A 19974-nucleotide genomic window follows, 5' to 3' on the forward strand; every position below is an offset into this window, starting at 1 on the left:
TGTATATGTGGCTGAGTCCCTCTGCTGTTCACCTGAAACTATCACAGCATTGTTTGTTAATCGGCTATACCCCAATATCATACAAAATTAAAAGTTAAAAAAAAAAGAAAAAGCATACAGTTTTAGTGCATGTTCATGAAGCTTCTTCCAGAAAAAAATGATGCATTAAAGTTTACAAGACCAGAATATACATTTGAAAAATTTCCACAAACTGTCATCAAAAAATTATTTGGTGTACAAAGGGTTATTGCAACTTGTCTTTTAGAAAACCTGCTTGTTTAGAACTCTTCCTTTGTGAAGGTTTTAACAAACAAGGTACTGCAGTAACACTCTGAGATGCTAAACGCTATGTATATGGTCATGACCATTTATTCCCTTGTGAAGAGACAGCAGATATTAATTTGACCATTAGCATAAGTGAGGGGCAGAGCAGTCAGACATGACCTGCCACGTCAACACAAAACCATGTCACCACTATTGTATTCTTTTTCATTGAGAAGTGGAGAACTTACCGCCCAGAAGAAACTGGCTTAACTGAACCAACGTTTTCAAACAGTTGGGCCTTTGCTGCCACACTGAAAAATAATTTCAAAATGCAAGTTTCATTAAAATCCATTAGAGAATCACGCAGCTCAAAGCGAAATTCAGAGTTAACAGTTAACCAAACAAAAAAATGAGTTAAAAATTGTCCCCACGATATGAACTGAATTTTAACTGTTTTAAGTCTGATGCTAGGAGGGATTGAGGGTAGGAGGAGACGGGGATGACAGAGAATGAGATGGCTGGATGGCATCACCGACTCGATGGACATGAATGTGAGTGAACTCCGGGAGTTGGTGATGGACAGGGAGGCCTGGCATGCTGTGATTCATGGGGTCGCAAAGAGTCGGACACGACTGAGCGACTGAACTGAACTGAAGTTTTAATATAGAAGTAAGTTTTAGACCTAGTTTCTAGTTCACTGAGCACCAGATGGGAATAAACCTGTATCTATTTCCTCTGGGAATCGCACTGTCTGCATTTTTTGCACCTCAGAAAACTGTGGGAGCAAAAGAAAAGGAAGTTTTTATCTCCCCACTCCACTCCTGGAAGCCCTGCTATTGACTCCATGGAGCCACAAGGGAAGAGTCACATCAGCCAGACGAAACAAGAGCTGCTTTGTATTCTCATAGTTAAGACAAAACAAATTCAAAAACTGTTTGATGTATTTTTAAAATACTTGAACATACTTCCTATAAAGTGAAAAGAGAGAACTCTGAAAATATGACCAATAAGTAAATTTGTGGATTCAAATCTTGTTTCAAAGCACAACAAGGGAAAGGCAACTATATGAAAAGTGAGATTATAGGGCAGAATGAAAAGAATTAAAACTACTGTAACCTAGCTAATTAGATAAGTTCCTGTATTTACTAGAAGAGAATATAAATTTCTTTGAATGATGTTTTAATGAACTAAATATTTAAAATCTACCTTATTTCTAGAATTGACAAACTTTTCTCCCAGAACTGAGTCATTTGATCATCTGTAGGATCATTTTACATCTAATGCAGAACAAACTCTCTCTACAATTTAAGTTCTATTTAATCAGTAAATCACAAAATAGAAGCTCTTCTCTTTCCCTCACAAAGAATAAAGTTTATATTTTCTCATCTCCCTTTACACATTTGGCTTAAAATTCATTTCCCTTAAGGGCTAGAACTATGCACACCAGGGAATAGACAAACTTACACAGAATCTGGCTAATATTGTGGGAGCTGGATTTCTGACCATGGGAGAGAACATACGTGAAACTGACTCTGAAACCAAAGGTTCTTGTTCATGGGATAAGGAATGAATGTAAGATGTTGTTCCTATGGAAACAGGCTTAGTGAAATGTCTTATTTGGACTTTCAGTGAATGATTAAAGGGTCAGCAACACCACCACATTACAACTGGGCATGGCGTAAGAGGAACAGCCCAGACTCAGTTAGAGAACCCTGGGTTAGAATCCTAGCTCCACCACTTACTAGCTGAGTGAGTGTGGACTGGCTCCCTGACTTCCCAGGATGGGTTCTCATCATCTTTAAAACAATGTTTATACTGCCTCCTGCTGGAGGACATTGCGGTCCTTAAAATAAGTAACATGTACAAGGGTGCTCAGTAATAGCTCCCGCAGCGTCTGGTACAGCTCAGCCAAAGTCAGAAACGAACGATGAGAAGGAGGAAGAACTTCCCTCTTTGGACTCTGCTTCTGTAATTACACTGCTCCCTGCTTCCTCCCAGCTGCGCCCTCACTGCTCCTGTCTACACACGCCACCATCCCGGACTGCACACTTCTCTTAGAAGCACTCTCTGGCCTTTCCTGCTCCCTGTCCTCCAGGAGTTGTTTAAATCAGTGAGTACTCAGGTTGGGGAGACAAATGGAGAGGAGAGGAGACCACCCCAGCTAGAAAACAGCCGTATTTCTAACGAAGAGGTAGGACTGAGGATATGGGCCGTCCGATAGCGGAGTGGTGAGTGTTTAGTTTCCAGACTCCAAACCACTATATTATACACCGGCTTTCACATCCTTAAAGAAAGCCTGCTTCCAAGGAAAGTGCCTGAAGTGTGTACTAACGTTCACACCACTTGCAGAAGACAGATGAGCGTTCAGCTGTGGAAACCCCAAGGATTCTTTTGCACTCGCTGGAGCCCTGTATACCCACGGGAGACACAGAAAACGCCAAACAAACGCCCTGTCACTTACACGGAGCCGGGGCGCTGGTAGCCATTGCTGGAGGTGGTGTCCAGCCTTAACCTCCTGCACATTTTTGGAGGCAGATCTGGGTTTGGCACAGCTTTGGGTGTCTCTTTGGAACCTATGGAAGTTAAGCTTTGAATGGATCCACTGTAGCTCTTGTTTCCTGAAAAGAAAGCCCAAGAAAACAGGCAAGGTGCTATTAGACAAAATAACAGCAATAACACAGTCCACCCGCATAACAAAAAGAAGCTGTTTTCTCTGCATCCAAATGAGAAGGCACAGAATGTTCTCCGAGCCCAGCAGCCCGTCACTTAGGGGAGATCACAATCGGAAGTAATTGCAAAGACATCACCACTCAGAGAGGGAGAGGTCCAGGAAAAATGTCACAGCACACAGGAGGTTTAAAGCTCCCAGCTCAGGAACAGGGTGGAGAAGCACCGCTTGTGCCCTCGCTGTTCACGCCTCCCTCCTGAGTCATCAAGCTCCACAAGCCGGCAGGCGATGCAGAGACATATTAGCTGAGGCTCCATCCATCCTGGCTTACCTTCGGTCGCAGAGACGGATCTGAGGGAGGAAGCCGAGGCTCTTTTCAGTCCTGAGAGCCCATAGGGCCCCTTCTTGGCCAGGTCGATGGGTGGGGACGCGTCCCCAGGACTGGTGACGGAGGTGACGCTCTGGCAGTCTGATTCCGCGTCCGTTTTGGTTGCGTCTTCTCGAGAACTTGACTCGGGACTCGTGGTCCAGAGACCAAGACTCTTCTGTCCGTTGCTGGGTGATGGGGACGCAATCCACGGGATCCCAGTGGACTTCTCCCTGGGCTGGCAGGAGGTGGGCTTTGTGGTGCTGTTCTGCTCGGAGGAGTGCGAAGAGAGGGACTCGATGCTCCCCATGGGTGTGCTGTCGGGGCTGCTGCTGTACGAATCGCCTGGGTCGGCAGGCAGAGATGGGAGAGTCAAGGACGGGGGTTCTCGGGTGAGACTGGCACTGCCAAGCCCTTCTGATCTCAACCTCCCAAGTGCTCCGCAGCCACCTCACCCCACCTCAGTGCCAGACCTGGCTTAGAGAACTGTCCTCAGTTGTGCAGAAAGGCTTTAAAACATTCATCTGAACTCGGTGAATCCATTTTTTCCACACTATTCAAGGGAGGCAGTCTATGTGTCCTATGAAATCATGTTGCTTCCTGAAGCACCAGCGGGGCTAACTTGAAATCAGACAAAATGTGCTTCTGAAACAGGACTCACCAGTAGGAAAAGCAAGATGCCTTGATATCATAAGAAATCAGTGGAAAGGGGGAATACTGAGACATATTTCTGCCTTCTACTTTTCTGATCCTAGGTGATTCTGAGTTACCATGTATCTGAGTCCTCCTGGTAGTAAAGGTGCTATTAAATGTCAGCAGCTCCACAATTTTTATTTTTATCAATTTTTTTTAACAATTTTTAAAAGGAAAGCTTGTGGAAGAAAATAGGAAAGAATTTCTTTCCTTTCCCTGCTAAGAATATAGCAACATAAGAAAACTGGCTATTTAACTGGGTGTATTTTTTAATGTTTCTAAAAGTTAAGGTAGAAGAAAAAACATCAGAGAAGCAGTAAGGGAGTAGTCAAATACTGTATCTAAACACCGACTATGGGGAAAACTGAGGGTGGAGGGAGAGGGCTGTGAGAGGGCTGGGTGAACAAAATAAAACGAAAATGGCCAAAGTTGAACTCATGCTTTGAGCTGAAGCTGCCATCCACCTTATGGTGGGGTTTGGCTCAGAACAGTAAGTTAGGGATAATGTGTGGTATAGAATCTCTTTTTATTTCCTTTCTCTCTCTTTCAGACACTTTGACACCCAAGAGATGATGCTTTAAGAACATAAAGTGAAAGAAAGAAAGAAAATGACTGCCTGGGCCAGACTCTCAGGCTTTCTTCCCGATCACTTTGACAACAGGACAAAAGCTGCTACAAAGTAGCACCCGATGTACTTAATCACAGCTACAGGAGAGAAGGGCACTGAGCAAAAACTATTTTTTTTCCCTTTGCAGCAGGAATGAACTGGCTTGTCCAAGATCTATCCTGATGGAGAATATTTAAATGTGGTAGAGGGGGCTGCTGTTGGGAGACAGCGTTAGTAAGGACATTTCCTGTTTCTACCTAACTGCCCATAAGGTGGGATAAAGCTGAATTAAAGAAGACAGCATCTCCCTGAGGGTGGGACACTTACTGTCCGGTTCTGCCAAACACGGAGTATACCTCCCTCTGGGCTTCCGGGAGCCCGAGGAGAGGCAGATTGCACGCGTCCTCCGGGATCCGGATCGAGACTGAGGCTGAGGAAGAGGGATGCTGGGGTCTGGGGCAGTGTGAAAAATCTACGTGGAAGAAAAATGGACCGAGGTCATTAGAAGGGTGACACTGACATTTTCATCATAAAATAAGCTTTGAGTGTTATTAAATCATCTTAGAACTCTATGCTCCTGAATCAGCTGCCTGGCAAGAGGCACTTAATACAAGAAATAAACCTTCTAGAGCAATTACAACTTTCTTTTCCATTTACACTGAATAATGTTTCTCCTCTGGGTTTTTTATTCTTCCCTGTTCCCCAGTAGGGAAATTCAGATTTTTCAATATTTTTAAGAAATGTGTCAAATAGCAACAAATGTCTCTGTCAAGACACTCTGATTCTTTCCACTGTTACAGTCACTCTTTCCCCTCATCCTGAACATAACCTGAGGGGAAGAGAACCCTGCTGTTATCATTCCCCAGCTAGTAGCCCCTTGCTTCTTAGAAGGTGTTGGCATGCTACTGGCCCTGAGCTGCGAAGAATGTGACGAGCTGCAGGCAGGCGTCTGAGCATGGCTACAAGATGCAGCTGTGGACTCTAGGGTTGTGAAAGCACTTCCAGTCTGAGCAAGGCTCCAAGACTATCCTTCTACAGGCACTAGAAAGCAACCAGGAAGGAAAGAGGCACCCCATCCTCTCACAAGGACGGTGTCAGATGTAAATAAATCACAATGTTTAGACCTTCGATGGCTGAGTTCGCTTAACAATCAGATCATTTTGGTCTTCCCATTTTCTAACTTTCATAATTATTCTAAGATCTCACTCCTAAAGAAAGCCTGCTTAGTGACTGGATATAAAGAGGATTTCAAGATGGTTCTCTGATTTTTATCTAAAATATTAGCTCTACTGTATAATGAGAATCTAATTCAAAGGAGATAAAAAAGTTACAATAGACTTAACCATAAAGTGATTCTAAAGTATTTTCTGAATACTGAGTAAAAACCTAATTACGTAAATACTAAAGAAGAAAATCTTGACAAGCAAATGATGTAGAAAGAATGGAAACCATCTACCTAGAGGATTTTTGAGCAGTATTTAAAAACTGATTAAGAAAAAAAAGCAAAGTCTGCATAAATAATTTATATAAAATTTATAAGGCTGACACCATACAGGAACCTGAGAGCACAATGAGATCATAGACGATACAAGTGCTAAATTCCTTCTTAGAAACAAGATAACAAAATGCTATACTTCCGTGAAAATTCAGCCTACCTTTTCATAGTGCTCTATCAGAATTTCAACCACAATGTTCTGAAACTTAATATTCATCATGGCAGCCACAGTTTCTTCCTGTGCTCTCATTAGAGTTGGACCAAATATAACACCAAGGTTTGAGACTGTCATGAGATTTTGTTGACTATGTAGGGACACTCTGCAAATAAAAGCAACAAAAATATTTTAAGTTATATGTTTAATAATTATGGAATGTTCTCATCTGCCAAATAATGGTAAGATGTAAATATGATACATAAGATGTAAATATGCCACTACAGACTAAATTTCTCAAACAGATTCAGCCACTACCAGCTGGCATTAGGGGGTATAGTCTAAATAGATGTGAAAAGTTAATAAACATTAGCACAATAAAACATAATTACTAACGTTAATCTCTTAAAGGAAAAAAAAGTCTTGTTTTCTTAAATCAAGTACAATTGCCCTTGGGAAACTACCAGCTGTTTGCAAATCCTACGGTAGTATATTCTTTTAGAACAAATGGTTAAGAGTAGACTGGTTGTGATTATATTTGGACTTACCAAACACATTATTAAGAAACTACTGCTAAACATTTTCACAGATAACACTGTACTTAATTCTCCAAAGAGTCAATTTTTCCTACTGTACAGATTTTAAAACAAGAAGCTTCTAAAGTAAGCATGATATACCTGAGGTCATAGCAAATTAGGGACACAGGGTTTTGTTTCAAGTTAGACCTCCTGACTACAAGTCAAGAGTCTCCCTGAGCTCCCCGTGTCAGATGATTGATCAGGGCATGTTCCCATCCTGTCTTCCATCTATCCACCCACCCATCCATCCATCCATCTCCCACTTCCCAGAGGGCCTCCCAAGTGCTGAGCACTGTGTTAGGCAAACAGCAAGACAAGGAGATATGAAAGCATTAATACTGGCTTGAAAATAAAGAGTCTGATATTACTATCTTAGCAAAGTAACCCCAGTGAACTCTCAAAAAAGACTTTGACTAGTTAACCAATTTAATTTGGAGACTGGATGCATTCTTAAGAGGTAACCTCGTTTTATTTAACCAATCTTCTAGGGTAACCACTGCCTTTTCTATCTTACTCCCAGTGGGGCTGTGAGGATGAAAAATTCTAGTTAGGAGCACAACACAAGATAATGTTTATATATGACTGAGTATGCACACTAACTCCATTCTAGAAGCAAAAGTAAAATTTTGTGAGGAATCCAGGATTCTGGATTATCCACCCAACATTTGATGTAGGGCAGGAAGAGTCAACTGTCCTGTTGAATGAATTTACCCCTTGTGCCCAAGACAGCATTAGCTAAGAAGATTCTTGGTTAGCATAAGAAGAATTCCTTCTAAGTTTCCTTTTTATGCAACCAAATATTATAAATTAATTGTTTAATAAGTATTAGAGAGCCTAATAGGTCATCTGTAAAGGCAGTGAGCCTGTCTGGATTTAAAGTTTGGGTCCTTCCAATGTGGAAGCTGAGTGCAACCAGCCTTGTTATTTAATCTCTCTCAAGGCCTTAGTTCCCTCATCTGTAAAGTATAAGAATAATAACCCTGATGGCACTGTTGAGAAAATTAAATAAAATGAGTTAAATTCAATAAAATATGATCTTAAAATAATATTCTTCCCTGTAATTAAATTGGCTCCAGGTATTCGTTCTAAAAAGTAAGAGTGCCTGGTAGTATAAGTAACCTAGAATAAGATTAATATGAAGCTCACTGGGAATAAATTTAGAAATCCTAAAAAAAAAACTGCTCTATTTTGAAAATGAAGTTGATAACCACATTCTTCGGAAGATGAAATAATTTGATCACCATATTCCTCGTCACTGAATTTCCCTTCTGCTGGGCTAGTCAGATGATATAGATTCTTATCATCCCACATTTCAGCCAGTTCTGCACCCCACCCCCTCCTCTTGTACATGAAGCACATTCTGAACTGCACTTTTAAAAATGTAAAGTTTAAGTTATAGAGGAGACCACATAAGGCCTTGTCTTAAAGACAATGCATTCTCAGAAAGAAGTCAATGATTTATACCATGTTTCAGAGCTAGTTACTGGGGATTTGTAATGAGTCATTGGTCCTTTAGGCCAGTGAGCAATCTAGGTCATTGATTATAAATTTCCCTAAGTCAATAAGGTGGCCAGGGACCAAGATTGTTATCAGTTGCTACTAGTTTACTTAAGAAACTACTAATGCCCGCCTGGATGAAGCACAAGTTGCAATCATGATTGCTGGGAGAAATATAAGCAATCTCAGATATGCAGATGACATCACTCTAACAGCAGAAAGTAAAGAGGAACTAAAGGGCCTCTTGATAAGGGTGAAAGAGGAAAGTGAAAAAGCTGGCTTGAAACTCAATATTCAAAAAACTAAGATCATGGCATCTGGTCCCATCACTTAATGGCAAATAGAAGGGGAAAAAGTGGAAGGGATGACAGATTTTCTTTTCCTGGGCTCCAAAATCACTGTGAATGGTGATTGCAGCCATGAAATTAAAGGACACTTGCTCTTTGGAAGATAAGTTATGACAAACCTAGACAGAATATTAAAAAGCAGAGATACTACTTTGCCCGCAAAGGTCCATATAGTCAAAGCTATGGTTTTTTCAGTAGTCATGTATAGATGAGAGTTGGACCATAAAGAAGGCTGAGCACTGAAGAATTTATGCTTTCAAACTGTGCTGTTGGAAAAGACTCTTAAGAGTCCTTTGGACTGCAAGGAGATCAAAACAGTCAATCCTAATGGAAATCAACCCTGAATATCATTGTAAGGACTGATGCTGAAGTTGAAGCTCCAATGTTTTGGATGTGAAGAGTCAACTCACTGGAAAAGACCCTGATGATGGGAAAGATTAAAGGCAAAAGGAGAAGGAGGCAGCAGAGGATGAGATGGCTGGATACCATCACTGACTCAACGGACAAGAATCTGAGCAAACTCTGGGAGACAGTGGAACACAGAGCAAAGAGTTGGACCTGACTTATCCAACAACAAGAAGAATTAAGTAAGTCATTGGTGATGTGAGCACGCATTCTACTGCTGCTGCTCAGTCAGAGGAGACTGACACTTTTAGGTTCAGCTAGGAACCGTGGTGAAGGTTGGGCAGAAGAATTTTCAGTACTCTTTAGTGGCTACATATACTCTTTCTATTTCCTGTATTACAGTCCCAATTAAAGGTGAAGCTTGTGTTCATCTAACATTCTGGATAATAAAGGAAAAATATGTGACACTCATGAAGCTTTTAAAGTGTATTTTAAAAAGCTTTGCTAAAAAATTACCTTGAATGTAGCAAGAGAATGCCCACTAAATGTTGTATGGTTAAGTTTCAAGAAAAGGACACACAACTCAAAAACATAATTCAAGACTATGTAATTCAGACAAAGGATAGTGAGTCCCTGTTCATTAGCTAAATGCCGACAAGGGCAATCGTTAACAATGAACTTGAAATGAAATAATTCCTAGTGGATTTCCTTCTTATTTCAAGGAGGGCCAACTCATATTATCTTAAATCCTGCAAGTCAAGATGAGACTGATTAATATAGAGCACACTTTCAAATGTGCATGGCTCAAATTAGCATAAACTGGGTTACTACTTGCAGCAAACAAGGAAGGATTAATCATTTGACTGTGAACTGCAGTACTCATTAAGACAAAAACTGTTCCCATTTGTATATGAGACTATAAGGGGATTCTTCAGTTCAGTTCAGTTCAGTTTAAAACCTGAATTTGGACTTTTGTTTCCAGCAGCATGGTAGCTGAACTGAAATCTTAAATGTGTGTGTGTGTGAATCAAGATAGATCTGTTATGGCTAATGTTACATGTCAAATTTACTAGGCTACAGGACCCCAATATTTGGTCAAACATAATTCTAGATGTTTCTGTGAAGGCATTTTTAGATGACATTAACATTTAAATCAATAGGCTTTGAGTAAAGCGGACTACCATCCATTACCTGGGTGAGCCTCATCTAAACATTAGTTTAGGGTCTTAAGAGAGGAAGAAGGTATTCTGCCTCCAGACTGCCTGGATTTGGACCACAACATCAACTTCTCTGGGTCTCGAGCCTACCTTGAAATCAGCCTTCACAACTGTGCAGCCAATTCCTTGCAACCAATCAGTCTCTCTTACATATATATGTATGTACACATGGACACACATACAACAGCCTATTAGTTCTGTTCTCTGAAGAAACTTGATTAATACAATATTTATCAAAATTTTTAAATACATAAGAGTCAAAAAGATCTTCATAAACCAACAGACACTAGGAATCTGGGGAAGGAAGCTAATATTCCAGTGGCATGTTGACCTGGTAGAACCTGGTGACCGCAGTAAAACAGAGACCTGGTCTTCAAACTTCAGGGTTACAATGCATCTAAAAGAACTGGAAAATAACTATATGCTCCTTCATATATTTTTAAGTTGACATTCCATTATAACTGTTGAAGGGATATAATTATTTGCATGTCATAAACAAACACAGATACACACACACATAGATTATATCTTAAAAACAAACTGCTGCATCATTTTTCAAGCAATTAAATAGACTCTGATTACAGTAGCAAAGTTACAGCTCTATCTCCCCCTTTAGAAGACATGAATATACTCAAGTTTAACAGATGAACAAGTGAGCAATCTAAGTCAGAGAATTACTTGACCAGGTGCTTTATCAAGATGTCCAGCATCTCTCTGTTTTTCTCAGGCAGTTTGTGCACCAGAGCATGTACAGCCTCCACCCGGTAGTTCTGGTCATCAGACTCTGTAACATGAAAAGAGGTTGAAAACATTCAAATTCTAATCACATAAACATTAATAATTTAAACATCATAACCACTTCTATCTGTCATGCCTTATAAGCACTGCTTCACATAATAAGTATTATCACTGTTATTTCCTAAGGCTTAGAGTCACTGGGTAACTTGTCCATGATCTGCAATCACTAGTAGAGAAGAACTCAATTCCATCTAATCCAGACCTATGCTCTTAGCCTCTGAACTGTATACTTCTATACAACCATAACTCATTTCCTCCTTTGGTTTTATAACAAAAGGAGAGAATAAAACTTTTAGTAATATGAGTGATGGCAGCAGTTGTTACAAACAGTCTAATGAGCCAGACACCACAATACACTCTATCACACTGAAACCTCCCAGTGACTCTATCAGACCAAAGGAAGGAGGCATTCTTTTCTAAATTTTATAGATTAAAAGACAGCGGAGAGTTATTTTTCCCAGGTGTGAGGATAATTGCACAACCAAAGACCTAAGATTTTAAGCCATGCTGACCCATGGTACATCTGAAAAAAAAAAAAAAAAATCATCTCAAGCAGATCCAGTCTGCAAGGAAAAAGCCAAGAGGCTGACAAGTTGGATACAGAACTTGTAATGTTTCAGAAAAAGGAATCTATTTAACAGTCTCTTACTACAATAAACAAATTATAGGGTGACTGGCGACCCTGCCAAGTCCTTTCTCCAGAAAGTGCGCACCACACAGGGTTTATAAATGGGACCTTCATCTCTTCCGGGCACAGCTATCTGAACACAATGTGAGGAAAGGGCCTGGTTTTCATCAGGCTAAACATGAAGTCTCTCCCAGGGGTTGGAATGGAGACACCAGAACTCTGATCTGTCTGCTGGATTCATGCAAAGGCAGATCATGTAAAACAAGGCAGACCATCACCAAATGTGCTCCCAAGTGAAGAAAAATCTGTCTGTAAACGTGGTAGATATGAGGCAGAGAACAAAAACGAGAGACATCCGAAAAGAGATGGGAGGGTGGATGAGAAACATCTATTCCCAACTTTGTGGTTCCTGGGTGCAGACCATGGTAGGCAGGACCCATTCTCGGCCAAGGAGTTCTGACAGACTCCCCGTAGTCTCTGACTAACTTCCCCTTTCTTCCTGAGCTAAATTTCTCTTGTTTGAAGCCAAATGATACCTATTTCTGTTGTCCTTGACCCAGACAGAAGATGGATTCTTATACATGAGATATGCTTTAATTATCATGGTAGTGAATAATATGATCACTATTTGCCACAAAAGTGAAGAAAAAAAAATCTTGTGACCAAACGTTTGCATCAAAACAACCAGCTCACTGAGCCATTCTAGCTAACTGGATCAAACAGCGTTTGTTATAAGACAAATTTCTTGTAACAAAATGTTCTAGGTTAAGAGTCAAAAAACCTGGCTTTAGTCTTGATATTGCTATGAATTTACTAGTGTCCTTGAACAAAGTCACTTGCCCCCTCTGGGTCCTGATCTCCTTGTTAATAAAATAAAATGAGGTTGGATTATATACTTTCTAAGGTCTCGTTCTTCTTACAAGGACGGATTTCTATAAAGAGGAAGTAGAGTACAGAGCCTTCAGGAAAAAGCTAAGTGGTATAGATGTTCATGAGATCATGTGGTCAGTCATGTATGCAGGGCTGCAAACCAAGGTCATTCAGCTTTATCTGACACTTTTAGCAGTAGATAACACCTCCTGTGACATTACAATGTGTGGTAATAAACTAATGCAGTTGATTTCTTTCTTGGATTGTGAAAAATACTTTTTATTACAGTCATATCTCATATATCTTAACAATGAAATGCCAACTCTTAACTGTTACAACTTGAGACTGGCTCAGATGGTGACCTGGCCCTTGAGCCCAACGTTTTATACAAGTCTAACTGCTCAGGTTATATGACGGTCACTGGCCCCCTGCCCTGCTCCCCACAATTTTGAATTAAACCTGTTTATTCATATAACATTAAGGCAGTCACAGATCTAAAGAAACAGTATAGATATCTGATGAGTTTGTGAGTATGTGTGTGCTCAGTCGTGTCTGGCTCTTTGAGACCCCATGGATTGTAGCCCGCCTGGCTCCTCTGTCCATGGAATTTTCCAGGTAAGAGTACTGGAGTGGGTAGCCATTCCCTACTCGAAGGGATCTTCCTGACTGAGGGATTCAACCTGCGTCTCTTGCACTGGCAGGCAGACTCTTTACCACTGCACCATCTGATCATCATCAATAAATATAATAAGAGAGAAAAGGTGTTGGTGCCTGCCAAAAATAGCTGACTCTTTCTCCAGATTTAGGAACAAAGCCTGTGAGCACTGTGGAGGTGGGGGCATAACTGATTGTACTTCTTTGTGGTCTTGTTTATTTAACCATGAAGTCGCTCTTGTAAGAAACTGACATTCATTAATCAAGGAAAATGTAATTTGAGTAATTAATTCCTCACAGCTCTTTCTAAGCACACCATACATGCCACCCCAAAGAGTCTTACTAAGTAACAAAGTATTTTAGTTCATTCTGTGACTTCTCATAACCATACTGTAAACTATTAAGTATGAGAATGACAATTTCTTAAGCCACAGGCAGGAAAATGTTAACTAGCAGGTTTAAACTTATAACCTCTGATACAGCATAAACCACGTCAATTACAATGCATCCAATGGAAATGTACTTACTAACAGCAACAATAAAATCTTTGTGTAATTTGTAAGTCATCAGTGGTTCTGCAAGGCACCTGCAAGAGAGAATGAAGCAGATTTTAGAAGAACAGTTACCTTCTGATTTCCCCTGAACTTTTAGTGCTTCTGTGAGAACTGGGTGACTAAATGTGCGATAAAGTCCTACCAGGGAGTCAACAAGTAGCTCTAACATGCAGACCTCAAAGATACCAATGTCCTGAGCACTTCCTGCTGTCACTGTATTAAAATGGGAGAGGCTGGGGGAATTATTTTTTAATACTTTGTGAGAACTACTGGACTACAGGAACAAAATCCCTCTCAGATATGGGGGTAATAGTTTCTTTTTTTTTTTAAATGTCCAATTAAACTTGTGATGTTTTATAAAAAAATATATGAAGACCTGAATCTAATATGAAATAGAAATGATTATTTAGCACGCATAAACTATTGAAGCATTTGAAGTTCACTGTCTGAAACAAGCACATATACATCCCAGAACACTGAACGTAACTGACCACTCTGTACTAATCCACCTCAAGTGAACGAGCTGTGCTAAGGAGGGAAGAGGACCCCATGGGGCTCCCTGCGGTCCATGGTGCCAGCCCACAGGGGCGACTGAGAGACCACAGCAGAGCGGCAGGAGGCAGGCCCACCTCACCTGAGGTAGTTTTTCAGTCCACTTGTTATTGTCTTATTATCCCACAGTTCAATATCAATGTCCATGTCAGGGGGGGATTTGGGAGCTGAAAAAAATTAAAATAAGATGTTTAAACTGTGCAATTCAAAATATCACGAGCACTATTAAGAAGAAGGATGCAGACAAAGAGAGAGGCAAGTATTTCTTAGAAGGCCATTGGAATTAACTTTCAGACCCTTGTTGTCTGAGTTGGTGTAAAGCTCATTCTGACACTGAACCTCAAAGATTTCTTATGGAACACAGTTTCTCAAATCAGATGTTTGCTAATTGCTAACATCACAGCACAGTTACCATGTGTTGGGCGTGCTTCTCAGTGCTTTATATGGATTAACATATCAAATTCTTATAAGTCAGTGAGCCTCCTTCTGTAAATGAGGAGCTGAAGGCACAGGGAGGTTAAGCTAATCACCCAAGGTCACAGAACTTTAAACTGGCTGAGTCAATAGTCCAGTTCAGGCCGTCTGAATCCCAGGACCCATAAATCTTACTGTACCTCTAGCTAATCAAAGAATACTTGAGGAAAAATTCAATGTTATAACAAGGGCCCATTTACAAATTCTGATTGGTCATCTATAATAATGGACATTAAAAATGAATACAAATGTTAATTTTAGATATGACTTGAAAATACACAAAGACAAACAATAATCTATATCTCAAAAAAACCCTATGGTTTGAATTTTCTATAATAATGTAAAAGTTAAGTAAGACGGGCTTCAGCCAAAACTTACAAAATGTGGTATTCATGAGTTTCTGCACTTTGGAATTCACTCCTCCTATTCGGTAGAGACCTAAAATGGTGATGCCTAGTGAGAAGGAAAAAAATCACAAGAAAACAGCATAAGACACAAGTTCCAAGTACAGAATGTTAAAAACTCAGATATATACCTACATAAAATCTGGAAGGTATGCATCCAATTTTACAGTCTAACCTTAGCAAACCCACCCTGGAAATATTCATCAGACATATATTTCTTAGAGCAGACAATGAACAGTGATTTGAAAGTCTATGAAGAGCTTCAAAGTGGCAAAGTACAGCTGTCTATTCACCACTACCTGAATATAAAAAACCATCCAAGATGAGAAAGAATGATCAGTATTTCTCATATTACGTTTCCTCAGTCAAGGAGTCCTATGTGTTGAACAGTTGGATGGAACTGCTAGCTTCACTTTAAAGGTGAGGATGGCATTGACATATACACCCTTCTATGTAAAAAAGAGATAACTAATAAGGACTTACTGTATAGCATAGGGAGTTCTACTAAATATTCCATAATTGTCTATTTGGGGTAAGAATCTAAAATGTGGTAGATATATACACATATAAAACTGATTCACTCTGCTATACACCTGAAATTTACAACACTGCGAATCAGCTCAGCTCAGCTCAGCTCCACCTCAATAAAAATTAAACAGAAATAAAGGTGAGAAGACAGATTCAGAGATTTTAAGGAAACAACTTTACTTCTCAAAACTTAAACGGCAGCACCAAACTTTGAATCTAAGTTTAAAGAATTCCAAAGCCCAATAGGAGGTTTTGCTTTAGACAAGTTTTCCTGGAAGTAAAAGGCAACTAGAGTGGACTTCAGGACAGAGGTCATGACTAGAATGAAGACAGGTGCTGAATTTGTGACGGTGACGAAAATCACTCTGAGATATAATGCAGGGAAGGAGGAGAGATGAATTCAAACTCCTCGGGAGTCTTACTTCCTACAACTTGGAAAAAAAATAATATCGGTCCATCAAAGTAAAGTGAGGCTGTATCATGAAACTTCATGAAAAAGAAGTATGTTTGTAGTATGAATTTGGCAAACTGAAGATCAAATTACAGCTATTTACATGTTTGTATAATTTATAAATCATATGTTTCTTAAAATTAAGCTCCTATTGATAACAAAGTACCTCCTGATTTCTGAGCAGTTTCTATATAAGAAGGGACCACACAACAGTAACGGTATACCCATCAGGCGGCACTGACCTCTCGTTTCCACAGCTTGGATGCATTTTCTCACAAAGTTGAACCCTGCTTCATTTAAGTACACTGAAAATAAAAGAAAACCGTGTTAACTGTTTATGATGAACTAACATTACTGCTTCAGTCGGCTCTACTGTTTCAGGGCTTGATGGCACATAGGTTGTTACTGAATTTATCAAATATTTTGGTTAGCATCTGACTTTTTATTTGGGGGTAGAAGTGAAAGAGGGAGGTTCATATTTACAAATGCTTTTATATCAACTTGGTTCATTAGAAACACAAATCTTTCACTGAAAGTAATATGTAAAATTGAGCCCATTTGTTTCGCCTAAAATTAGCATTATCCTTTACTGTATATTTTTCTGGATGATAGAAGCAAATACAATAAATATAAACTTATACTGCGTGTTAATAATTATATTACAAAGGTATTCATATGTTTTTCCCATGAGATTCTCCAAACAACATTATGAGGTATAGATAAAGCACTGCAATCTTAAGGTCATTTACCAAGTTGCTGAAAACTGCTTTTTTTTGTTCTAAGGTCTAGAGCCACATTTTAACTCAGGTCTCCTGAATTCTATGTACTATTCTATTTCATTTCATATCATATTCAAAATAGTTAAAAATATGCATAGTAAGTCCACTAAAAATCCTCTCAAAGATCCTCCATTACGAAACTGCACTTTATTTTCATTGCTTTTTGGCAGTTTTTCTTAAGGTTTAGAGGTCAAATCAAATTAGACTACTTGTTTAAAGAGAAAGGATTTAAAAATACCAAATAATAACCCACAGGGAAAATTCAAAAAGTTTTGATATTATAATACAAACTTTTACCAAATATAGTGAATATATGATATCTCTAATATTCCCAAATAATAATTTATGAAGATAAAAACAAACCATTAAAAAATTAAAACTGGTTTCCATTTAAAGATGGTGGATGAAACACATACAGGTAATGACATAGATCCACAAAAAATATACATGAAAAAATTAGGCTAGAAAAAGGTGCCAGGAAAGATGAAAAACTTTGAAGAAATCCTAGGCATAGAAAATCACTGAAACGGAATTGACTGAAAGGTTTGAGAAATCTGAGATGAGAAATGAAAAATTGAAAAACTAGAGGTACTACGCTGAGATATCACCTCACACCTATCAGAATGGCCACCACAGATACACACAAACAAAACAAATAACAAATGTTGGCAAGGATGTAGAAAAAAACAGAACCCGTATACACTGTTGGTGGGAATATAAATTGATGCAGCCACAATGAAAAACAGTATAGAGGTTTCTCAAAAAAGTAAAAAATAGAGCTACCATATAACTCAGCAATTCTACTCCCGGAGAGAATTAAAAAACAAAAAACAAAACACTAATTCTAAAAGATACGTGCTGATGTATGGCAAAAACCATCATGATATTGAAAAGTAATTGTTGAGATGTGAAAGAATAAACTGTGTTAGCCAAAATAACCATGCGTTTTTGTATTATTGCCTTTGAACATCCTTTGCTATTGCCTGAACCAGTATACAGAGGTTCCGGGATAGACGTTAACACTCAGCTTTGCTTAGAGCCAGGTGAACCTAGGGTTGGATCTCAACTCCACTGCTTTATGATGGAAGTGTGTATATGAACCTTTATGAACGCTATCCTTTCATCTAAGAGGGATGGGATGGGGAAGGAGGTGGGAGGGGGGTTCAGGATGGGGAACGTATGTATACCCATGGTGGATTCATGTCAATGTATGGCAAAACCAATACAATATTGTAAAGTAAAAAAAAGTAATAAATAAATAAAACTGCAAGTAAAACATAAATACATAAAATAAAGAAAAAGAGGGACTAGGTAAAAAAATAAATAAATAAAAAGGAGGGAAATAACACTACATATTTTAAAAGGGTTGCAGTAAGATGAAGACAAAACCACATGAACCATTGAAGAGCACCAAACATGGGATAAAGGTAATTAGATGCTGGATTCCTTCTTCATGTGCTCCTATCCACACATCACAGGAACAGAAGAAAAGAAAAAAACAAGAAAAAAGTCAGCCACTAGTGCTAAGCAGAAGCAGCAGGCAATAGTTACTCTCCCACTTAGTAACGGTATTACTGGGGATAGTTTTATTCTTTATCTCATTTTCCTCTTCCATAAGATAAGGATAATAGTCTACATAGGGCTATTCCTAGATGAAATATGTTAACATTTGCAAATCTCCGAGAAGAGTACTGAGAATATAGTGTTACAGAGCGTTGGCTCTTACTATCATCATCATTGTTATTGACTAGAGGAGAAGGTAAAATTTAAATATGCAAATCACACAGACAAGGCATTCATTGGGCAGGGCTGAAGTCACTGGGGATTGAGGTACTATTGGTCTGGAGCATTATTCTTCAAAGAGGCATCAGTTCAGTTCACTCACTCAGTCGTGTCCACATGGACTGCAGCACTACAGGCTTTCCTGTCCATCACCAACTCCCGGAGCTTGCTCAAACTAGAGTTCATATAGTCGGTGATGCCATCCAATCATCTCATCCTCTGTTGTCCCCTTCTCCTCCCGCCTTCATTCTTTCCCAGCATCAGGGTCTTTTCCAATGAGTCAGTTCTTCACATCAGGTGGCCAAAGTACTGGAGCTTCACCTTCAGCATCAGTCCTTCCAATGTATATTCAGGACTGATTTCCTTTAGGATTGACTGGTTTGATCTCCTTGCAGTCCAAGGGACTCTCAAGAGTCTTCTCCAACACCATAGTTCAAAAGCATCAATTCTTTGGAGCTCAGCTTTCTTTATAGTCCAACTCTCACATCCATACATTACTACTGGAAAAACCATAGCTTTGACTAGATGGACCTTTGTCAGTAAAGTAACGTCTCTGCTTTTTAACATGCTGTCTAGGTTGGTCATAACTTTTTTTCCAATGAGCAAGTGTCTTTTAATTTCATGGCTGTAGTCACAAACTGCAGTGATTTTGGAGCCCAAGAAAATAAAACCTCTCACTTGGTTCTATTGTTGTCCCATTTATTTGCCATGAAATGAGGAGACTGGATGCCATGATCTTAGTTTTCTGGAATCTTGAGTTTTAAGCTAGCTTTTTCACTCTCTTCTTTCACTTTCATCAAGAGGCTTTTGAGTTCCTCTTCACTCTCTGCCATAAGGGTGGTGTGATCTGCATATCTGAGGTTACTGACATTTCTCCCGGCAATCTTGATTCCAGCTTGTGCTTCTTCTAGCCCAGCATTCCTCATGATGTACTCTGCATATAAGTTAAATAAGCAGGGTGACAATATACAACCTTGACGTACTCCTTTTCCTTTTTGGAACCAGCCTGTTGTTCCATGTCCAGTTCTAACTGTTGCTTCCTGACCTGCATGCAGGTTTCTCAAGAGGCAGGTCAGGTGGTCTGGGATTCCCATCTCTTTCAGAATGTTCCACAGTTTATTGTGATCCACACAGTCAAAGGCTTTGGCATAGTCAATGAAGCAGAAATAGATGTTTTTCTGGAACTCTCTTGCTTTCTCCATGATCCGGCGGATGTTGGCAATTTGATCTCTGGTGCCTCTGCCTCTTCTAAAACCTGCTTGTACATC

At 39.5% G+C, this 19974-nt stretch overlaps 1 protein-coding gene across 3 annotated transcripts in view; it reads right to left on the bottom strand.

The window, feature by feature from the left end:
* ARHGAP42 (Rho GTPase activating protein 42) overlaps positions 1-19974 on the bottom strand; it is a 348184-nt gene that overhangs the window by 17005 nt on the left and 311205 nt on the right. For all 3 annotated transcript variants that reach the window (XM_088842890.1, XM_055422895.2, XM_055422896.2), the window contains 10 exons: positions 16388-16450; positions 15141-15215; positions 14371-14455; positions 13710-13768; positions 10911-11016; positions 6255-6414; positions 4927-5071; positions 3264-3644; positions 2726-2882; positions 513-575 (listed from right to left, as the gene is read on the bottom strand). In XM_088842890.1, the coding sequence (XP_088699016.1) occupies positions 513-575; positions 2726-2882; positions 3264-3644; positions 4927-5071; positions 6255-6414; positions 10911-11016; positions 13710-13768; positions 14371-14455; positions 15141-15215; positions 16388-16450 (1294 nt within the window). The remainder of the gene's footprint in view (positions 1-512; positions 576-2725; positions 2883-3263; positions 3645-4926; positions 5072-6254; positions 6415-10910; positions 11017-13709; positions 13769-14370; positions 14456-15140; positions 15216-16387; positions 16451-19974) is intronic.

Source organism: Moschus berezovskii, chromosome 14 (assembly GCF_049115385.1).
Source record: "Moschus berezovskii isolate FMDL1 chromosome 14, NW_MosBer_1.0, whole genome shotgun sequence".
Lineage (NCBI taxonomy): Eukaryota > Metazoa > Chordata > Mammalia > Artiodactyla > Moschidae > Moschus > Moschus berezovskii.